The sequence below is a fragment of the Capsicum annuum genome, chromosome 10 (genome assembly GCF_002878395.1).
Source record: "Capsicum annuum cultivar UCD-10X-F1 chromosome 10, UCD10Xv1.1, whole genome shotgun sequence".
NCBI classification, from domain to species: domain Eukaryota; kingdom Viridiplantae; phylum Streptophyta; class Magnoliopsida; order Solanales; family Solanaceae; genus Capsicum; species Capsicum annuum.
In genome coordinates, this window is record NC_061120.1 from 5,174,893 (window position 1) to 5,195,831 (window position 20,939).

The 20,939-nt window shown below is 36.1% G+C and overlaps 2 protein-coding genes across 3 annotated transcripts; both read left to right on the plus strand.

Annotated features, from left to right (window-relative positions):
- The first annotated feature begins 1,408 nt into the window (after positions 1-1,408).
- On the plus strand, positions 1,409-17,847 carry LOC107845266 (26S proteasome non-ATPase regulatory subunit 2 homolog A). 2 transcript variants are annotated; one of them, XM_016689488.2, is made up of 25 exons: positions 1,409-1,721; positions 7,016-7,116; positions 9,030-9,150; positions 9,228-9,287; positions 9,393-9,460; positions 9,780-9,822; positions 10,610-10,675; positions 10,849-10,887; positions 10,964-11,046; positions 12,351-12,465; positions 12,592-12,666; positions 13,054-13,212; positions 13,730-13,837; positions 13,959-14,063; positions 14,144-14,284; positions 14,358-14,462; positions 14,622-14,843; positions 15,035-15,148; positions 15,230-15,445; positions 15,597-15,656; positions 15,747-15,860; positions 15,966-16,051; positions 16,273-16,381; positions 16,537-16,715; positions 17,404-17,847. In XM_016689488.2, the coding sequence occupies exons 1-25, from the start codon at positions 1,596-1,598 to the stop codon at positions 17,477-17,479; spliced, it is 2,691 nt and encodes an 896-aa protein (XP_016544974.1). In that variant the 5' UTR covers positions 1,409-1,595; the 3' UTR covers positions 17,480-17,847. The 2 variants fall into 2 exon arrangements, with proteins under 2 accessions (XP_016544974.1, XP_016544975.1); XM_016689489.2 differs by lacking the exon at positions 7,016-7,116 and having other exon boundaries at positions 1,583-1,721.
- A 131-nt stretch (positions 17,848-17,978) lies between these two features.
- LOC124888106 (protein FLOURY 1-like) lies at positions 17,979-19,256 on the plus strand. The gene has a single exon (XM_047398433.1). The coding sequence runs from the start codon at positions 18,598-18,600 to the stop codon at positions 19,189-19,191; it is 594 nt and encodes a 197-aa protein (XP_047254389.1). The 5' UTR covers positions 17,979-18,597; the 3' UTR covers positions 19,192-19,256.
- Positions 19,257-20,939: the final 1,683 nt, after the last annotated feature.

Here is a 20,939-nt window from a genome sequence, read left to right on the forward strand (position 1 = left end):
CATGTGAAAAAATTAAAATTAAAGAATTGCTAAAACGGTAAAGCATCATTTTTTTAAAAACTAACTAAAAAGGAAAAAAAACTAGATATAGTACATATATACCAAAATTAATTATTATTATTGGCAATCTATAAACCAAAGATTATATGCGTTTCTCATGTCACTTTATATCAAGTAAGATTTCAATTGATTATTTATTAGACAAAGGTCGGATAATCTTTATTTAAAAATAATTTAGTATAATTTATTAAAAAAAAACAGTTCGGTGCACTAAAGCAACCGCTATGCGCGGTGTCCGGGAAGGGCGCCACCACAAGGGTGTGTTGTACGTAGCCTTACCTTGCATTTCTGCCAGAGACTGTTTCCAAGGCTTGAACCCGTGACCTCCTGATCACGTGACAACAACTTTAGCAGTTACTCCAATAATAAAATAATCATTCGTAAAATTACTCCAAAATTAAGTGATCATTCGTAAAATTAAGTTGGCAAACTAAATTGATCATGTAGAGATACAATTGGGCCTAAAAATTAGCCCAATTTAAAGCTTACACTTCTTTAGACCATAACAGATCTACAAATTGTAAATGGACTATCATGGGCCTAGTTATTCAGCCCAATTCAGGCCCATGACCTATTCCCCCTGGACTATAAGTAGACACATAAGTCTTATGTAGCGTCCTGCGTGGTAAATTTGTATCCTACATGGCATCCTACGTGTATCATATAGAATGTGTATGTCTACTTGTTCAACTTTATACAAGTTTAAGTATTTACTTGTAAACACCCGAAGTTGAAGGTCATGAATGTGTTTAAGGTCAAGTTAAAGAGCATGTTTATGTATTATGTCTACATTTAGCCAATGTATAATCTATTTATATCGTGCGGGATATTAACAACCCTTTAAAGTTGAAATTACTTTTCACTTAAACATTCAAAGTAGGCCTTATACATTTTAAAACACTCGTAATAGACCCTATTGTGTCATTTTGACTTAAGAAGATATAAATGAATTTCCTTTATATATATCGACCAAAAAGAGTAAATAGTGAATCTAGCTTGTTGCACATTTTTATTATACCCTGTTTGGTCATGAAATAATAATTTTTCAAATTTGAAATTGAAGTTGAAGTTGGTGTTATGTTTGACCATTAATATAAATTGGAGTTATTTTTGAAAATTTGTAAGAGAAATATGAGGAAAAAAAAGTGAAAATAAATTTTACTTTTTTTCATTTTTCCAAAAATAATTTTCATCAAAGTAAAATAATTTTTATGGCCAAACGCCACTATTTTTATTTTTTTTACTAAAATAAAATATTTTTTCGGAATAAATAAAAAATTCTTATCGCCATAGGCTTAATAACAAAACATAAAACTAAGGCCCCCCCCCCCCCCTCGGCGCACCAAACCCCCCCAAAAAATAAAAAAGCATTTGCTTGGTGAAAAAGAAAACCTTTATTCTTCGTTCTTGAAGGAGTATATATATAGGCTTAACACAAAAGTTTGCCTTTTTGTTGCTCATTTACTTCACTCTCATTCTTTTTACATAAAAATCCATTTCTCTTGTCAAATTTCTCCGTTAGGGTTTTAGCGAAAATGTCAAAAACTCCGGATCCGAAAAGTACCGGAACCGGCGCCGGAAAACCCGCCGGAGAAGAATCGACGGTGAAAGTTCCGTCCAAAGATCCAAAGAAGAAGGACGATAAGAAAGACGAAGATCTAGTAAGTATCTCAATCACTATCAAACCTATAATTTATTTATTTTACATTATTTGAAAATCAATTAGTAGTTAGTACTTAGTATTGTACACAAGTTGGCTCGGACACTACGGTTTAAAAAAGAAGATTAGTAGTTAGTACTGCATGCAAGCTGACTCGGACACTATGGTTATTTAAAAAAGAAGATTAGTAGTTGGTACTGCACGTAAGCTGGCTCGGACAATGTAGTTATTAGAAAAAAGAAGATTAGTAGTTAGTACTGTACGCAAGCTGGCTTGGACACTACGGTTATTTGAAAAAAAGGATTAGTAGTTAGTGCTGAATGCAAGCTGGCTCGGATACTACAGTTATTAAAAAAAGAAGATTAGTTGTTAGTACTGCATACAAGCTGGCTCGGACACTACGGTTTTTAAAAAAAGAAGATTAGTAGTTGGTACTGCATGCAATCTGGCTCGGACAATAAAGTTATTAGAAAAAAGAAGGTTAGTAGTTACTATTGCACGCAAGCTGGCTCAAACACCATGGTTATTTGAAAAAGAGGATTAGTAGTTAGTGCTGAATGCAAGCTGGCTCGGATACTACAGTTATTAAAACAAGAAGATTAGTAGTTAGTACTGTATGCAAGCTGGCTCGGACATTATGGTTATTTAAAGAAAGAGGATTAGTATTTAGCACTGCACGTAAGCTTGTTCAGACACTAGGGCTATTAGAATTAGTAATTGGTATTGCACGCAAGCTGGCTCGGACACTATGGTTATAATAGAAAAGAAGATTAGTCGTTAGTACTGCACACAAACTGGCTTGAACACTACGGTTATTTTAAAAAAGGATTACTTGTTTGTAATGCACGCAAGCTAGCTTGGACACTGCGGTTATTTTCAAAAAATGGATTAGTAGTTCATGCTAGCTAGCCTGGATATCATGGAAAAAAAGGATTAGTAGTTAGTACTGCCGCAAGCTGGCTCAGACACTACAGTTATGAAAAAGAGAAGATTAGTAGTTAGTATTGTATGCAAGCTGGTTCGAATGCTATGGTTAATTAAAAAAAGGATTACTTGTTAGTAATGCACGCAAACTGGCTTGGACACTACGGTTTTTTTTTAAAAAAGGATTAATTGTTAGAAATGCACGCAAGCTGGCTCAGACACTATGGTTATTAAAAAATAGAAGATTACTAGTTAGTACTGCACGCAAGCTAGCTCGGACCCTACAATTTTTAGAAGAAAAGAGGATGACTAGTTAGTACTGCACGCAAGCTGGCTCGAACACTCTGGTTATTAGAAAAAAAGATTAGTAGTTAGTACTGTATGCAAGCTAGCTCGGACACTGCAATTATTAAAAAAATAAGATTAGTGTATTAGAAAAAAAGGATTAGTAGTTAGTATGCTAGCTGGCTCGGACACTACGATTATTTGAAAAAAGAAGATTAGTAGGTAGTATTGTACGCAATCTGGCTCAGACACTACTCTTATTTAAAAGAAGAATATTGGTGGTTATAAATGCACGCAAAGTGGCCTGGACACTACGGTTAAAAAAAAAAGATTAGTAGTTAGTACTGCACGCAAGCTGGCTCGAACACTATGTTTATTGAAAAAAGAAGATTACTAGTTAATACTACATGCAAGTTGGCTCAGACACTATGGTTATTTAAAAAAAGGATTGCTAGTTAGTAATGAACTCAAGTTGGCTCGAACACTACGGTTATTTAAAAAAAAAGGATTAGTAGTGCGCGCTAGCTAGCTTGGATGTCATGGAAAAAAAGGATTAGCAGTGCTTGCTAGCTAGCCTGGAAATCACGGTTATCGAGAAAAAGGATAGTACTGCACACAAGCTGGTTGGACACCACGTTTACAAAAAAAAAAGATTAACATTGTGTGCAAACTGGTTTGGACATCACGGTTATTGAAAAAAAGGATTAGTAATTGTGTGTGCAAGCTGGCTCGGACACCATAGTTATTGGGAAAAAAAGATTAGTAATATGTGTGTGCAAGCTGGCTTGGACACCACAATTATTGAAAAAAAATTAGTACTGTGTGCAAGCTGACTTGGACACTACAGTTATTAAGAAAAAGAAGGATTAGTACTGAGTGCAAGCGGGGCCAGACACCATGTTATTAAATAAATAAGAAGGATTAAACTTGATGTCTTATTTTGGACACTGTTTATAGTCTCGTTATACAATATTTGTGAGTTTGGAATGTTTATATGCTTAGTTTTAGCTGTGTTAGTTTTCAAAAAGTTTAAGGAATAGTATAGCAATAATATTCTTAATATAATCTTACAAGTTGGGGAGAGTAGAATGTGAGCGAACCTTAGTCGTACCTAGTAGAGGTAAAGAGGTTGTTTCTGATATAACATTTCCAAATAGTTTGAAAAAGGAAATCCAAATATAAGAGTAGTAACCACATACTAGTGTAATCACACAAATGAGATCTGTGGAGAGTACAATGTAAGCATACCTTACTCGTACTTCATAGGGGTCGAGAGGTTTTTTTGTATAGACTCTCGGCTTAAAATAAAACATTTTCAAGCAGTTTGAAAAGGAAATACATAAATAAGAACTGTAACCTCAAGTGAGGCATAGGGAGCGTAGAATTTAAGCAGACCTTATCCGTACCTTGTAGAGGTGGATAGGTTGTTTTGATAGACCCCTAGCGTAACACAACATTTCCAAGCAACTTGAAGACAAAAATACAAAAATAAAAGCAGTAGTACAAGTGGTACATAGGGATAGTAGAATGTAAACACACCTTATCCGTACCTCGTAGAGGTATAGAGGTTTCAGATAGACCCTTGGGCTTAAAATGAAGTATTTCCAAACAGTTTGAAAAAGGAAATACAGAAATAAGATTAGTAATAACAAGTGGGGTCTGGGCAGAGTAAAATGTAACCAGATCTTACCCGTACCTCATAGAGATATAAAGATAGAGAGGTGAGGTTGTTTCTTATACATTTTCGGGTTAAAATTAAGCATTTTCAAGTAGTTTGAAAAAGGAAATACAAAAATAATAGTAGTAATCACAAGTGGGGTTTGGGGATAGAGATAGAGAGATTGTTTCTGATAGACCCTCATCTTAAAATAGAGCTTTTCCAAGCAATTTGGAAAAGGAAATAAGAGCAATAACAACATAATTAGTGTAATCCCACAAATGGAGTGTGAAGAGAGTAAAATGAAAGCAAATCGTACCCCTAAACTCGTAGATATAGAGAGTATTGAGGATGGAATCTTGGCTTAAAACATAACATTTCCAAGCAGTTTGACAACATAAATGTAGTAGTAAGAGCAGGAACCACATGTGGGGCATAAGGAGAGTAGAACGTAAGCAGACCTTATCTGTACCTCGTAGAGATAGAGAGATTATTTTTGATAGACCCTCGTCTTAAAATAAAGCATTTCCAAGCAATTTGAAAAAGGAAATATAAAATAAGAGAAGTAGTTACAATGGGGGGGGGGGGGTCTATGGAGAGTAGAATGTAAGGAGACCTTAACCCAACCTCTTAGAGATAGAGAGGTTGTTTCTGATAGGCTCCTGGCTTAAAATAAAGCATTTCCAATCAGTTTGAAAAAGTACAACAAAAACAACAACATACCTAGTATATTCCCACCAAGTGGTCTCTGCGGAGTGTAAGTGTACGGTCTATGCCATTACCTCAGGGGTGAGGTAGAGAGGCTGTTTCTGGTAGACCCCCGGCTCAAGATAAAACAATCTAGACAAGGAATAGTAAAAGGACAAGATACAATAGAGATTACACACACCCAATAATACCATAAATATGATTCATCAAATAATACAACAAATGATACAACATCCTGAAATAATACTAGCCTTCTACCCTAATCCGCATCTTCCACAGCTTCCTATCTAGGGTCATGTCCTCGGTAAGCCGAAGCTGCTCCATGTCATATCTAATTACCTCTCTCCAATATTTCTTTAGTCTACCTTGACCTCGCTTGAATCAATCCTATCCAGCCTCTCACACCTTCGCACGAAGGCATTCGTTCCCCTTCTAATCAGATGTTCGAACCATCTCAATCTCGCGTCCCTCATCTTGGCTTCCACTGAAGCCAATCCTACTTTATCTCGAATAACCTCATTTCTAATCCTATCTTTCCTAGTACACCCACTCATCCACACATCCATCGAAGCATTTTCATCTTTTGGATGTGGGCCTTGACAGGCCAATACTCTGCCCCATACAACAAAGCCGATCTAACCACCACTATGTAGAACTTATCTTTAAGTTTATGAGGTATCTTTTTGTCACACAAGATTCCGGAGGTGAGCCTTCATTTCATCGACCCTACCCCAATCCAATGAGTGACATCTTCGTCAATCTTCCCATTCCCCTGAATCATAGACCCTAGATACTTGAAACTATCTTCCGTATGGATGGAATGAGTATCAAGCTTAACAACCACTTCGGACTCATGAGAAACCTCATTGAACTCACACTCCAAATATTTCGTCTTGGACCCATTCAACCTAAACCCTTTAGACTCAAGGGTTTGCCTCCAAACCTCAAATTTAGCATTAACTCCACCACGAGACTCATCAATCAAAACTACATCATCTTCAAAAAGTAAACAGTAAGTATAGAAATAAGAGCAGTAACAACATGCCCAATGTAATCTCACAAATGGGGTTTGGGGAAAGTAGAATGTAAGCTGACCTTACCTCTATCTCTATGAGATAGAGAGGTTCTTTTCTGTAGATCCTCGGCTTAAAATAAAGCCTTTCCAAGCAGTTTGAAAAAGGAAATACTAAAATAAGAGCAATAACAAATCAGTGCAATCTCACCAATGGAGTGTGAAGAGAGTAGAATGTAAGCAAACCTTACCCCTGACTCGTAGAGATGGATAGGTTTATGATGGACCCTCGTCTTAAAATAAAGCATTTCAAGCAGTTTGAAAAAGAAATATAGAAATGAGAGGAGTAACAACAACGGAATAATGTGAAATGTAGAACAATGATGGTAACAAAATAATGCGATAACCAAAGCAAAAAAACACACAGGAGAACAAGAATGAAGAAACTACGAGAATAGTGCAAATGCCACTTGTAAGAAAAGTTAAGGTACAATGTTTGACAAAAATTACTCAATCCCACATGCTTTTCAGAACAGAGGAGTAATATTTCTATTTTGTGATAGGCATGTTAGTTTAATAGAATCAGGGAGAAGAAAAATTGGTTAAAACAAAACCCAATACTTCAATTAGCTCACTCTTTGCACCACTTTAGCTTATGTATCTTTGTGTCTTATTTATTTATTATTGTGTTTTATGATATTGTGTTTAGTCCGAAGAAGATTTGGCATTGAAGCAGCAATTGGAACTGTATGTGGAAAGAGTTCAGGATGCAGATCCCGGGCTTCAGAAGGTTGCCTTGGAGAGCATGAGGTTTTTATCTCTCTTTTCGTTTTTATTAAAATTTCAGTTAGTATACTTCAGTGGTGTGACTTCAGTGGAGTGCAAGATGCGGGAAGCACGATTGAGATGGTTCGGACACGTGAAGAGGAGGGGCATGGATGCCCCGGTCCGTAGGTGTGAGAGGCTAGCGTTGGATGGTTTTAGGCGGGGTAGGGGTAGGCCGAAGAAGTACTGGGGTGAGGTGATTAGGCGGGACATGGAACAGTTACAGCTCACCGAGGACATGACCCTAGATAGGAAGGTCTGGAGGACGCGAATTACGGCAGAGGATTAGGGCCAGTTTGGGTCGCTAGTGTAGGGAATTACTTGGTGGGGGTTTTATTCTTGTTATGATTCCGTGTTCCGTGTTCCATGTTTTATTACGAATCTGTGTGCTTTCCTCTGCTTTCCTCTGTTTTATATTACTTATGGGTGCCGTATTTAGGTTATGTAATCTGCTTCTGTGCTTTACTATGTGTTTGTGTGGTATCTCGTGCCTTGAGCCGGGGGTCTATCGGAAACAGCCTTTACTTCATCAGAGGTAGAGGTAGAGGTAGGGACTGCGTACATCTTAACCCCCCAAACCCCACTAGGTGGGAATACACTGGGTTTGTTGTTGTTGTTGTTGTTGTTCAGTTAGTATACTTGAGCGCATAGTTGACAGTGACCCAATTTTTTCTTCACGTCTACCAGAGTGATGAAATGTAGTTAAGTGTGTTTATTGGCTTAAGAGGTGTGTTTATGAAGCTTTTTTGTAGCATGAAATCTCAGGATTATTCTGTGAGAAGTTTTGAAGATGTTAGTTATATTTGAAGAAACTCTTGGGACAGTAATCATCTTTCATGAATGAGTGAACTGACTGTTAAGCCATCCTTTTAGTTCTTTAGTGTACTTCCTTTGAAAGAGTGATAATAGCAGGTGGAGGAGGGTCCTTCAGTCTTATTGTTTATGGTGCCAAGTACATCTATTATTAGAACCCACAAGTCATCAGTACACAATCATATTCGTGAGAGCTTTATTTGCAAGTGTGTCGCATGTGGAAAGGGTCCCTTGTTCTTTTTGTTTATGAATCTTTTAGAGATCTGTCAAGTACCCCTATGATTAGAACTTATGTGAGGGTCCCTTGTTCTTTTTGCTTATGAATATCTAGTAGATGTGCCAAGTGCACCTATGATCAGTACATGATCATAAATGCAAGAATTGGCCCATCCAAGGGTGTGACTTAGTGGGTACATTGTATACTAAGGTTCAATTTCTAGCAGAGACTAAAAACTAGGTAATTTCATTCCATTTACCTAATCCTTGGACCTCTGTTGGTGGAAGGAAGCAAGTATTTGTGGTATAGCTGAGGTGTGCTCAAGCTGCCGTGGATACCACCATTGTAAAGAAGTATTTTTTTTTTTAAAAAATCTGTATAAAAACATTGTTGAATTAGAACTTATTTGACAGTCCGTATAAAACATTGATGGATTAGAACTTGCAGTCAATGACCAAATGGATGTTTGAGCCGGTTTTAAAATTCAGGATGTGAAGTTTACTTAACACCTATGCATATTTGGTTGTGGAATTTTGGAAAATACTGTTCACAGGTTTGAGTTGAGCTGAGGACTAAGAAGATAATTTGACTTTTCTAAATATAGTTAACATATTCATAAAATACCAAAAACAATGTTAAAAATAAAAAAGTTAATGCATAATCGATTTAACATATCACTAAACATTACTAAAAAAGCATAGTCAACATGGTATATCAGCAATAAAATGCCCATTTGTTGAGTTTGTGTATTAAGGTTAATGTTATAAGAAGAATGACATGAATCTTATATGTCAAAAGAAAGAAGAATGACATGAATCCCGGAAGTTGTTGATGATGTTAACATTAATTCATCTTTTCTCTTTTTCAGGCAGGAAATACGTACAGCAACAAGCTCCATGACATCGGTTCCAAAACCACTGAAGTTCTTGCGTCCCCATTATGGAACACTAAAAGGATTTTATGAGAAAATGCCTGATTCTGATTTAAAGGCATTGACTTCTATCCTGCATTTCTCTAACCTGGAATTGGAATATACTTATTTACATGTTGTAACTATACTGTGCAGACACTTCTGGCAGATATTCTCTCTGTTCTGGCGTTGACAATGTCTGCTGAAGGAGAAAGGGTATGTTCTATATATTCTGTTGATATACTATTAATTCTTTGGCGTGAAGCTCAAGTATCTTCATTAGCTATAATAGATATTGTTAATTTTCCTTGGTTCTTACAGGAGAGCTTGAAGTATAGACTGTTGGGATCTCAAGGAGACATTGGTTCCTGGGGACACGAATATGTTAGGTAAGGATATCATTTCTTTGTACTCCAGCTATCCTGAAAAATTTAGTAGACTCTACCAATAATATTGCAGACTGTAAATGGAGATGAACTTTTTCTTTTTACTTATCAAAAAAAAAGTAAGGATTACTGATGGTAGTTGGTTGCAACTTGCAACGGTAAGATTTAAGACTTTTTACATGTCACTTGATGCGTATTTGAGTGTGTGTTGTCATTTTTGATTTCTGCCATGTCCATTTTCGCCTGTAATCTGTAAAAAAAAAAAGAATCAATTTCCTCCTGCATTTGGACGTTGCTGTTCAATGCCGACTGTTTGTGACAGGAACTTGGCTGGAGAAATTGGACAAGAGTATGCAAAGCGTCAGGTTGGTGTATATATATGTTTTCGGATCAGCATTACATGCCACTCCATCTGTATCTATTCAATTTAATTTATACCTCCCCCCTTTCATTTTTACTTGTCAGATTTGGACTTGGCAATGCCCATTAAGAAATCAATGATTGATATGGTTATTTTTCCACACTACCCCTATTAATTGATGTTTAATATTAGGTCTTGGAAAATGATTTGGAGAATAAGTAATTAATGCTAAGGGTAAAACATGGAAAAAAATAATTGTCTTTTCTCTATATGTTAAAAGTGACGAGTAAAAGTGAACGGAGAGGGTATGAGACTTTCTACTTTGGGCCGCTTCAAAATGTTTGGCACCATTTTATTTTTGTACAACTTTGAGAATTTAAATTCATTAAACTATTCTATTCACACATTAACTTTGATGCTAGTTTGCGACCAGTATTTAACTCCATCTTCTCTTATATTTTTCATGAGTCAAATTAACATCTTAATTCCATGCCGAATCAATCATGATCACACAAAATGAATTGTAGGGAGTATATTTTTTCTTTCTACTGTATCTAGTGTTTTCACAAATCCTGTTTGCATTAGCAGCAAATGCTTGCATATAGAATTCCTTTAAGATAGATATTTCTTCAACATTGTGCCTTGGCCCAAAATCCATTGAGTTTGGGTAAGAGAAAAGAGTTCCTGCCTTGAGACATGCTTTTTACTTTTAAATCATGCTATGATTCCGACATAAATCAGTTTCATTAGCTTGCATACACTTATGCTCTCTTTATATGCATTATTTTCAGAGTGAAGAGGCCCCAATTGACGATCTTATGGAGCTCGTGCAACAAATTGTTTCTTTCAACATGAAGGTATCAATAATCACTTTCAATTTCTTGTTTTTAATTCTGACAAGTTGCAGGACAGGGTATAGTAGGTTGCTACGATACATCATACTCCTGAACAGATACATAAATATCTCTGTATTTATCTACCCTTTACTCTTTCTAGAATGTTCAAATTGATATCTTATTTTGTGATGTAGCATAATGCCGAACCTGACGCCGTGGATCTTTTAATCGAGGTACTCTTTCTTTCCTGATACTATGCTTGATTTGGTGGTATGTGTATGAGTGAGAAATCTCTTTGCATAATTCCAGGTTGAAGACCTTGATCTCTTGGTGGAGCATGTGGATAGCAGCAATTGTAAAAGGACTTGCTCTTATCTCACCAGTTTTGCTAAGTAAGTCGACTCTGGACATGTTTGTGGGCATCCCTTGTTGAATAACTGAATCCGTTTGATATTTCTGATTAGCAGGAGCTGTAGAGGTGCTTTTGTTTGCCAATCTATACATTTCTCTCTTCTTTTATTCCTCTCCCTTATATGTGGTTTCTTGTCAAACCATTATCTAAGGTGTTGATATCAGCTTATGAGTTGGGACTAACAGCTTAAATCAGAAATCCTGATATTTTGCTTCTCAAGCGGTATTCATTTATTACTAAGTTAATAAACCCCCAAGAGAGGGTATATACTCCTTGTGAGCGTCTTAAACATGCGTGTGAAGAGTCTCACATCGGAAAAGGAATGTGCAATTGGTCTCCTTTTATTGGACTTCGGCAATCCTCCCTCATGAGCTAGCTTTTGGGGTTGAGTTAGGCCCAAGGCCCATTCTTTACAACGAATATACGTGATCTTATCTGTTGTTAGATTGTTGAGGTAGTAAATTTGTAGATTTAAGCTTGAAAAATTAAGGAACTCTTACACGAGCTTTCTCGGTTTTCTGTGTTAAGTTTATATTTCTTTCTTGTTTACCTTAGGGACGACTTGTTTTCTCAAAAATGGCCTATTCATATTAGAGCATCTATGGAGTTTCTGAGAGTATTGCAATTGGAATCGAGTTCATTCAGGGATCAGAGCATGATATCCAACAACAACAACAACAACAAACCCAGTGTATTCCCACCTAGTGGGGTCTGGGGGGGGGGGTTAAGATGTACGCAGACCATACCTCTACCTCTGGTGAAGTAGAAAGGCTGTTTCCGATAGACCCCCGGCTCAAGGCACGAGATACCACACAAACACATAGTAAAGCACAGAAACAGATTACATAACATAAATACGGCACCCATAAGTAATATAAAACAGAGGAAAGCAGAGGAAAGCACACAGATTCGTAATAATTATAATTGGTTGGTTCTGTTTGAAAATAAAATTATGACCTCTGATATACATAAGATACTTTCCTATACCCTTTGGAAGACAATATTTAGAGAACAGATAGTGTTGTGGACGTGAAAATTTCATTTAATACTTTGTGCTGTCTGATTGTTGGTCAATGCCGTTTGCCACTCTTGCTTGAGCAGCTGATAGTTTCAAACTCTTTTGCCCCTCTAAGCTCAATTTGTTGCTGTCTACCATGTTGTAGATGGCAAGCTAAAGTGCTTATACCTTTTTGAATGCAGGAATGATACTTTCTTTTTGTCTTTTTCTGTTATTTTCTCTTCTTACGACCTCTGCTTTATCTCTCATGTCTCTTTGTCTCCCAGATACCTTCCTGGGCCTGATGACATGTTGGTACTTGATATTGCATACACTATATACATGAAGTTTGAGGAGTATCCTCTCGCACTTGTGACTGCATTAGCCCTAGACAACATGCAGGTTAGCTAATTCTTTTGGATTCTTCAATACTCCAGAATATGTTTGTCAGAGACTAGTGGAGTTTTATATTATAAATTCGGAAATCTGAGTACTTGTAATTATCTCGGTTTCCATCTTCTTTTGCAGTCTATAAAGCAAGTTTTTACGTCATGTGATGATAATCTAATGAAGAGGCAATTCTGTTACATCCTTGCTCGCCATGTAAGTTCTCCAATGTGTGCTATTTATATTAGTCAGAATATTCCAGCAAGTAGAGAAAACCTAATTTCTTTCTGGGTCGAAGTATATCTCTAATTCAGATTCTTGATCTCTCAGGTTTTATAACAGTGCCTTTTCACTACTCTATGAGATTGTTACTGGTGAAACGATCAGTAGCTACTCATGAAAGAATGATCTTGAACAGTCACTTCATTATTTCTTTATTTAAAAAAAAAGAACCATCCCTCAAGTATTTCTTTATTTCCCCGTAACATCTTTTTGCCCTATATTCCCTGCAAGCTGTATGGCTACTAAGGTATTTTCAACATAATGTTATGTTAATTGATAATTATAGATCCAAGATGCTAAATTTGTGATTTTGATTCACAGGGTCAAACATTTGATATTGATGAAGAGCTGTGCGCGAGTGATGAAGAGAGAGAAGTATTGCAGGAAATTGTTAACAATGTGAAATTAAGTGAAGGGTATCTTGCACTTGCTCGTGATATTGAGGTTATGGAAGCCAAAACCCCCGATGACATATACAAGGTTTACACTTCTACATAACACCTCTCCTTATCATGCTTGATTTGCATATACCATTGCATCTGTTCGATATTCCTTATTTGAAGTGATTGGCCTGACATTGTCCTGGAGGCATATGTTACTGTCCCTGTATATCTGCTTTTGTTCTGCAAGAGAAGTATCTAATGTCATTGTTACATTGTTTGGCCAGCATCCAGTTATGGTTACTAACCATAATTATCAATGAATTGGCTCATTTATCAAAATTTGCATTCTTCTGCCTTTATTTCATCTTTTTTCCCCATCCTTTCTGATATTCTAAATAACTTGGGAGTAGCTTATCTCAGTTTCTTTTGCACCTTGGTTGGCCATTAGAAGAAGGATGAACAATGCCTGCTCGAATAAAAGATCTGTTTTGGATGCTGTCATTTAATAAAACATTTTGTTTGCAGAAATTCACCCTTATGTTTTTATTTATTATCACAAAGCAAAAGCTTTTATGTAAATTGCAACTAAATCAGTTCTTGTTTCAATTTGTTAGCCACATTTGCTTGATGGCCGAGCTAGTGCAGGGGCAAGTGTAGATTCGGCTAGACAAAATTTGGCTGCTACTTTCGTCAATGCATTTGTCAATGCTGGTTTTGGCCAGGTAAAATGAGTCGAGTTGTATTTTTTATAGACAGGACTGCACATATAGATATATGTTTGAATTTGTATAGCATGTTATGTATCTGTATCCATAAACAACTCTTGGTACTTTTCTACTGCAGGATAAGTTGATGACAGTACCATCAGAGGCAACAAGTGGTGGTTCCTCTGCAAGCTGGCTTTTCAAAAATAAAGAACATGGGAAGGCTAGTGCTGCAGCAAGTTTGGTATATATTTTTACTATTTCTTTCGACTTACCTTGTTGATTACCTCTCTGCAGCTACTGATTATTCTTTCCCGAATTTAGGGAATGATCCTGCTTTGGGATGTTGATTCTGGGCTTGCACAACTTGACAAATATTTCCATAGTACTGACACCCATGTAATTGCTGGTGCACTATTAGGAGTTGGGATTGTAAACTGTGGCATCAAGAATGATTGTGATCCGGTGAGCTTTCATATAATGTTTTATCTGATGTCTGCACCATTCCCCTCAACGAATTTTCATATCCTCTGTGCAGGCATTGGCACTTCTTGCTGAATATGTTGACAAAGATGATCCTTCAATTAGAATAGGCGCTATAATGGGTCTAGGTCTTGCTTATGCAGGTGCTCAGAATGAGCAGGTAATGTTCCTATTTCTTCTTTTCGTTTTGATTAGACAAGAATAAACTTTCTGCTCTGTCCTTTAGTTCATCCTTAATTTACTAAGTTCTACCTTGTTTTTTTGGGTCTCTGTAAGATTAGTCTGATATCTACAATGTTGCATTGACGCCGTTTTTCAGATCAGAAGTATATTGACTCCCATACTTGGAGATAATAAGGCGTCCCTTGATGTAATTGCATTTGCTGCAATATCGTTGGGCTTGGTGTATGTGGGTTCATGTAACGAAGAGATTGCCCAGGCAATCATATTTTCATTGATGGAACGAATCGAGTCAGAATTGGGAGATCCCCTTTCCCGTCTCTTGCCTCTAGGCCTTGGTCTTTTATACCTTGGGAAGCAGGTAACCGAAGAAGTTAAATGCCTTAGATTCTATAGAGATTGAAGAAAATGTGAATTAACTGCAGTTTTTGATACCGGTGCAGATTTATCATTTTTATTATATTAATATAGCAGAGATATTCATATCTGTTCAACATTGTTGGATTGCATAACTTCCTATTTTATATGGTCTCCCTCTGTCATGTCCTATAGGAAAGCGTCGAGGCTACAGCTGAAGTTTCGAAGACTTTCCATGAGAAGATCAGAAAGCATTGTGATATGACCCTCCTTTCTTGTGCCTATGCTGGGACTGGCAATGTACTTAAGGTAGTAGAAGTTACGTCGCCTTTCATTTCTAAGCGCTTCCGGTTTGAATAGTTGCAATTGCTGACTGTTATTCTTCCGTAGGTCCAACACTTTCTTGGTGAATGTGCTCAACATCTTGAAAAGGGTGAAAGCTATCAGGGAGCAGCTGTCCTTGGTATTGCGATGGTTGCAATGTCTGAAGAATTGGGGCTTGAAATGACAATACGCTCACTAGAACATCTTTTGCAGTATGGGGATCAAAATATCAGAAGAGCTGTTCCGTTGGCTCTTGGTCTCCTCTGCATATCAAATCCAAAGGTATGATATACAGTAGGTTCTTTGCAGCCTTTTTCTTTCCCTCACTTCTTATTGTGTTAATGTTCTGGTTTTACCTCTTGTATTGACAAGTTGTGTCATTCTTCTGCTTCATCTCTCGGTAACATATTTTTTCCCTGGCTGGCTTGGACAGGTTAATGTCATGGACACTCTGAGCAGGCTTAGTCATGATTCAGACACTGAAGTCGCAATGGTAACAAAAGTGGCAATGATATTTTGGATGAGTCTAGTTATTTGTGCAGCTATAATATTGTTGAATCTGAAAATTGTCTAAATTATACAGGCTGCTATCATTTCCTTGGGATTGATAGGTGCTGGAACAAACAATGCTCGAATAGCTGGCATACTTCGTAACCTGTCCAGTTACCATTACAAAGAAGCCAACCTTCTTTTCTGTGTAAGAAATAAAATAGTTTCTCAGTTAATTCTCATGTGACAAGTCCATATCCTTGTGTTTACTCACCCACTTACTCTAATCATTGGCATCTGCTCACTTCTGTAGTTGCGGATCGCCCAAGGTCTTGTCCATCTAGGGAAGGGCTTGATGACTCTCTCACCATATCATTCGGAACGATTTTTGTTATCTCCGTAAGTTTAGTCTTCTATAGAGAAGCTTTCTTATCCAAACTATTATGCAAATCCCTTAAAGGCTAATCTTACTAGACGTACATTCTTGAGTTGAAATTTATGAGTCTTACCCAGTAAGTTGACATGTATAATTGTACCGGTGCTTGATGAGCTATCCCTTTTTGATTCCTTCTGGAACTTGGAACCCTCAATACGTTGTTTTAAATTTTGAACTGTTCCAGGACTGCACTAGCTGGACTTATTACTGTGCTGCACATATGTCTTGATATGAAGGCCATTATCTTGGGGAAATATCACTATGTGCTTTATTTTCTGACACTGGCGATGCAGGTTTGCTGTTTCTTGAACTAGCCTTTCCCTCCCTCCTTTTGCCCTATTTGGTGGCTTTTGGTTGGTTTGGCTTCTGTTCTTTTTAGCGCAGACGCCCCCGTCCCCAATCAGCCGTTTTTGTTTTCTCTTCAACTATTCATGTGTTTGCTTTGTAGCCAAGGATGCTAATGACTGTGGATGAGAACTTAAAACCGTTGTCAGTGCCGGTTCGAGTTGGCCAAGCTGTTGATGTTACAGGTCAGGCTGGTCGACCAAAGACTATTACAGGTTTCCAGACACACTCAACCCCAGTTCTCCTTGCTGCTGGGGATCGAGCTGAGCTCGCCACAGAAAAGTATTGTACTTCTCCTTTGAAACTTGCTATTTGTATTGCGTGGTTGTCTATCCATTTCTTCACTATATTTAGTGTAGTTTGTGTGAGAGAAAAGTCCCACCTTCTGTTTAATTTCTGACTGTTGTGCACATCTGATCTTAACTAACTACACACTTGATCTTTCACTAATGGACTCACATTTGTATCCAACAAACATGTAACTGCAATATGTTATTTTCGGTTAAGTTGTTCGGACTCTCCAAAAATGTTGCCATGCCCGTCTCGGATCCTTCAAAAACACTTATTTTGGAGGATCCGACATGCGCCTGTCAACATTTTGAAGAGTCCGAGCAACATAGAAATTTCCGGTGTCTTGCTATTGTATTTTCCTCATATAAGCTATTTTATTCTGTGGCAAATATTAGAACTGTAGAGCTGAGAAATTAACAATTAATGGTATCATGCTCAATCGAATATCATGAGTAACAAAATTGGGACCTCATTAACTGAGGGATCACAAACACAATTTTCCATCTTTCCCGTCTACTCAATATTGTTTTATTTTGAGCCGAGGGTTTATCGGAAACAGCCTATCTATCTCACCTGTTATGTGAGGTAGCGGTATGGACTGCGTACATTTACCCTCCCATGGGAATATGCTGTATTTGTTGTTGTTGCCCGTCTACTCAATATTCTTGTTAAAATGCAGGTACATTCCACTTTCGCCCATTCTTGAAGGCTTTGTCATATTGAAGGAGAATCCCGAATGTAGGGATGATAACTAGTCATGTACCAAATGCGTTCCGCTAGAAAGATTTAACTGTGCCATGGATACTTACTCATCAAATGAGTGTCTGGGAATGTTGATGAGTCCATGTGCTGAGATTGCCGTGGCAAATGAGGCTACCCAATCTTACCTTTATACACGTCTGACAGAAGAGAGTTGAATCCTGGACTAGTATTGCTATGATTTATTGTCTAAAAGGTAGTTATTTACAAGCTCTAGAGGTGTATCATTGGCCAAATCTTAATGCAAGAATTTTTTTTTCATTTGCATATTTGTTACCCGTCGTATCCTGCCCTCTTGTCGCGTCGTTGCTAACAGATATTGGTTACTGAAATCGAAATGGAAATCCTATGTCTTGCTTTTCAATATGATGTTGATGTCTATAGCAGATCCCTTTTGTTTCATTAGAACTTATCCGTAAATGCTGCCTTTGAAGTTTGAATAGTTCAATTTTGTAACGAAGGAGTTGCTCTTTATCTGCTTTACCTGGACTTAATAGTGAAATGTCCTTATAAAGGATGACTGCTATATAATGGTCCGATTGTATTATAAAAAAAAAGAAATTCCTCCGACCTTTACCCCAAATTTCAACTACACACTTATGGACCCCCCTGAATATTTAAAAAATGGAATTATTATTCCCCGAAAACTCACATCCAGATGTGTAATGGAAAGTGAGCAACACGCACCTGTCATGTAATGCCACATAATTTTCACGTAATATTAATTATTATTCTTTAATATATATATATATACTCTTTCTCAACATCTTTAATAAGCTAATATACCTTTTATCCTTCTCTCTAACTTTTCTCTAGCTTCTCTTTAACTTTTCTCAACTCTTCAACAACTTAGACCGACAACGGTTGTCTCTCGGAGCTTCGCTCGGCGAAGCTCTAATGGATACTATGAAAAATCAACAATTTTCGCTTTTCAGAAACTAAAAAATTAATATTATTCATTGTTAGTTTTTTTTTTTTTGCTTAAATTTTTGTATTTTGGAACAGTCACATATAAAACATTGAGAACCACATGTAGATTATTCGTCTTTTATATTTCTTGTTCATTTTGTGTTCAGTTTTTGAATTCAATAAGAGATTTTTGGATTTTGTTTTCATGAATTGTGTTGAATCCCTGAAGTATTTGAGTTTGAATGCAGATTTAGGATTTGGGTTTTTGGTGTTTGGGCGGTTTGGACAATTGTATAAAGTTTTGCGGTTGTTGTTGTTGTTTGGTTTAGGATTGAGGATTTTGCAATTTAGTTGGTATTGTAAGGGTTGGAACCGTTTTCTTTGTGATTTTTGTGGCAAATCAAGTGAATTGAGAAATGGATGTTGTTCCAAAAATGATTTTGATGGGAAATGGAGTGAAAAAATGAAGTCTTGTAAGACTGGGTTGTTGATGAATTCGTACTTAGAAGATGAAAAAAATGGTGGTTTATTGGAATTGGATGATGAGAAGGAAGAGTTTGAAGAAGAGTGTAATGATGAATACAAAGTGTTTGATGTTTTGTCATTGAGAAAAATGGTAAAGATGAAAAGACGGAGAGCAAGTGTTGCTTGTTTGGAACTTGAAAAGGAGAGAATGACAGCAGCAACAGCTAAGGAAACAATGTGGATTGTTTTAATTGTAGTTCTATACCCTATACGTTATGGCTATCCTTTTAATTGTTTCATTGCATACGTTGCAAGAGATAAACGAAAAGCATAAATGTTGTCATATTTACTTCTTTAATTTATGGACATTCAATGCTGCTTTTTACGAAGATAGTTCTATAGCCATTGAAGAGTTGTTGAAGCTTTTTTATGAGAGAGATGATGGTGATGAAGAAGAAAGAAAATAAAATGAAATAAAAATAATATATATATATATATATATATTATACGTTTTTTTTTTTTTTTGGTAAACTATATATACTTTTATATTAAAAAGATATGCAAAAATACTTTTTTTAAGATTTTTGGACTACTCACTCTCTCTGAGAGAGTGAGATACACTCTCTTTGCCACATAAGTGTTTAGGGGTATAATAATTTCATTTTTAAAATGTTCAGGCGGGTCATAGACTCCCCGTAAAGTATAAGTGTGTAGTTGAAATATGGGGTAAAGGTTGGAGTTTTTTTTTGGCTATTTTCTCTAAAAATAATTCTTCATATTTTTTAAGAACAAGCCGGTTCTATCAAAAATAACCTTTCTACTTCATCTGAGATAGTCGTTCATCTAAGGTAGTAGTATGGACTGTATATACTTTATCTCTTAGACCCCACTTTGTGAAACAACACTGGGTCTGTTGTTGTTGTAAAGTTCTAGTACTATGCTTAGTGTGTTTGAAGAAGAGCCAAATAAACATGCTCTTCTTACACCGTTGCAAATATATCAATCGAATTTTAAAGTATGATTAAAAAGTTATGAGTTAATACGTAAAAATGATCCTAAACTTGACACTAAATTATAACTTTGATCTTAAACTTTGACAGTGCACAAATATAACCTTTAACTATTCAAAACTGCACAACTATAACCTCCAATCCTACGTGGCAAAACGCGTGTTCAACACGCAAAATTGGGCGCGTCCGGCTTAAAATCTAAGGGCATAATACATAAATATGATCTTAAACTTTGACAATGCACAAATATGACCTTTAACTATTCAAAACTGCACAAATATGACCTTTAAATGACTCTTCACTATTATATTTTCATTATTTTCGGCTCAAAGATGAAAATGACATCTAATTTCTTTTATCATTGTGAAAAAAAAGCAATATTGAAGATTTATTAATTAGGCGGGTCAGCCTCATACGAAAAAATTAAGCGGGTATGTATATATATTATAAAACAGAGGACGAATTTAAGTTATATAAATATTATTTATTTAAATATTCAATTAAAGATGAAACTATACTAATAATAAAAATTTTTCTAGTTTTAATAAAACGTTATTAAATTAATGTTATTAAGGATACTATTAATACATTAAATTAACGTTATTAAATTAACGTAATTAAAATGTTATTAAATTAACGTTATTAAATTAACGAGGGGCGGACCCACATGGTTGCCATTGGGTCACCCAACCCCCCTTGGTAAAAAAATTACGTTGTATATATATATATATATATATATATATAAGATAGAAAATGTATATTTATATACGTATATTAATGTTGAAGACACTTAGATAGCCCAGTGGTGTTATTTGTTCTTCTTGGGCGCTTCCTTCAGCCTACTGTGCGGGTTCGATCCTTGCTAGTGGCTGTTTTTTTTTTTTTAATTAACAAAAAGTTAGGTGTTGCTGCTATAGAAATAAATAGAAAAATAATAATAATAATAATAATTTTTTAAAATTAAAAAAAAAGTTAGGTGCTGCTACTACAGAAATAAATAAATAAATTATTATTATTATTATTAAAATAATAATAATAATAATAATAATAATAATAATAATAATAATAATAA

Bases quoted from the DNA above. Each gene is read 5' to 3' on its own strand.
- LOC107845266 (XM_016689488.2), top strand. From the start codon at position 1,596: ATGTCAAAAACTCCGGATCCGAAAAGTACCGGAACCGGCGCCGGAAAA. The intron at 13,213-13,729 runs GTTTACACTTCT...TCAATTTGTTAG, and splicing joins CCCCCGATGACATATACAAG to CCACATTTGCTTGATGGCCG. The intron at 14,285-14,357 runs GTGAGCTTTCAT...TCCTCTGTGCAG, and splicing joins TCAAGAATGATTGTGATCCG to GCATTGGCACTTCTTGCTGA.
- LOC124888106 (XM_047398433.1), top strand. From the start codon at position 18,598: ATGAATTGTGTTGAATCCCTGAAGTATTTGAGTTTGAATGCAGATTTA.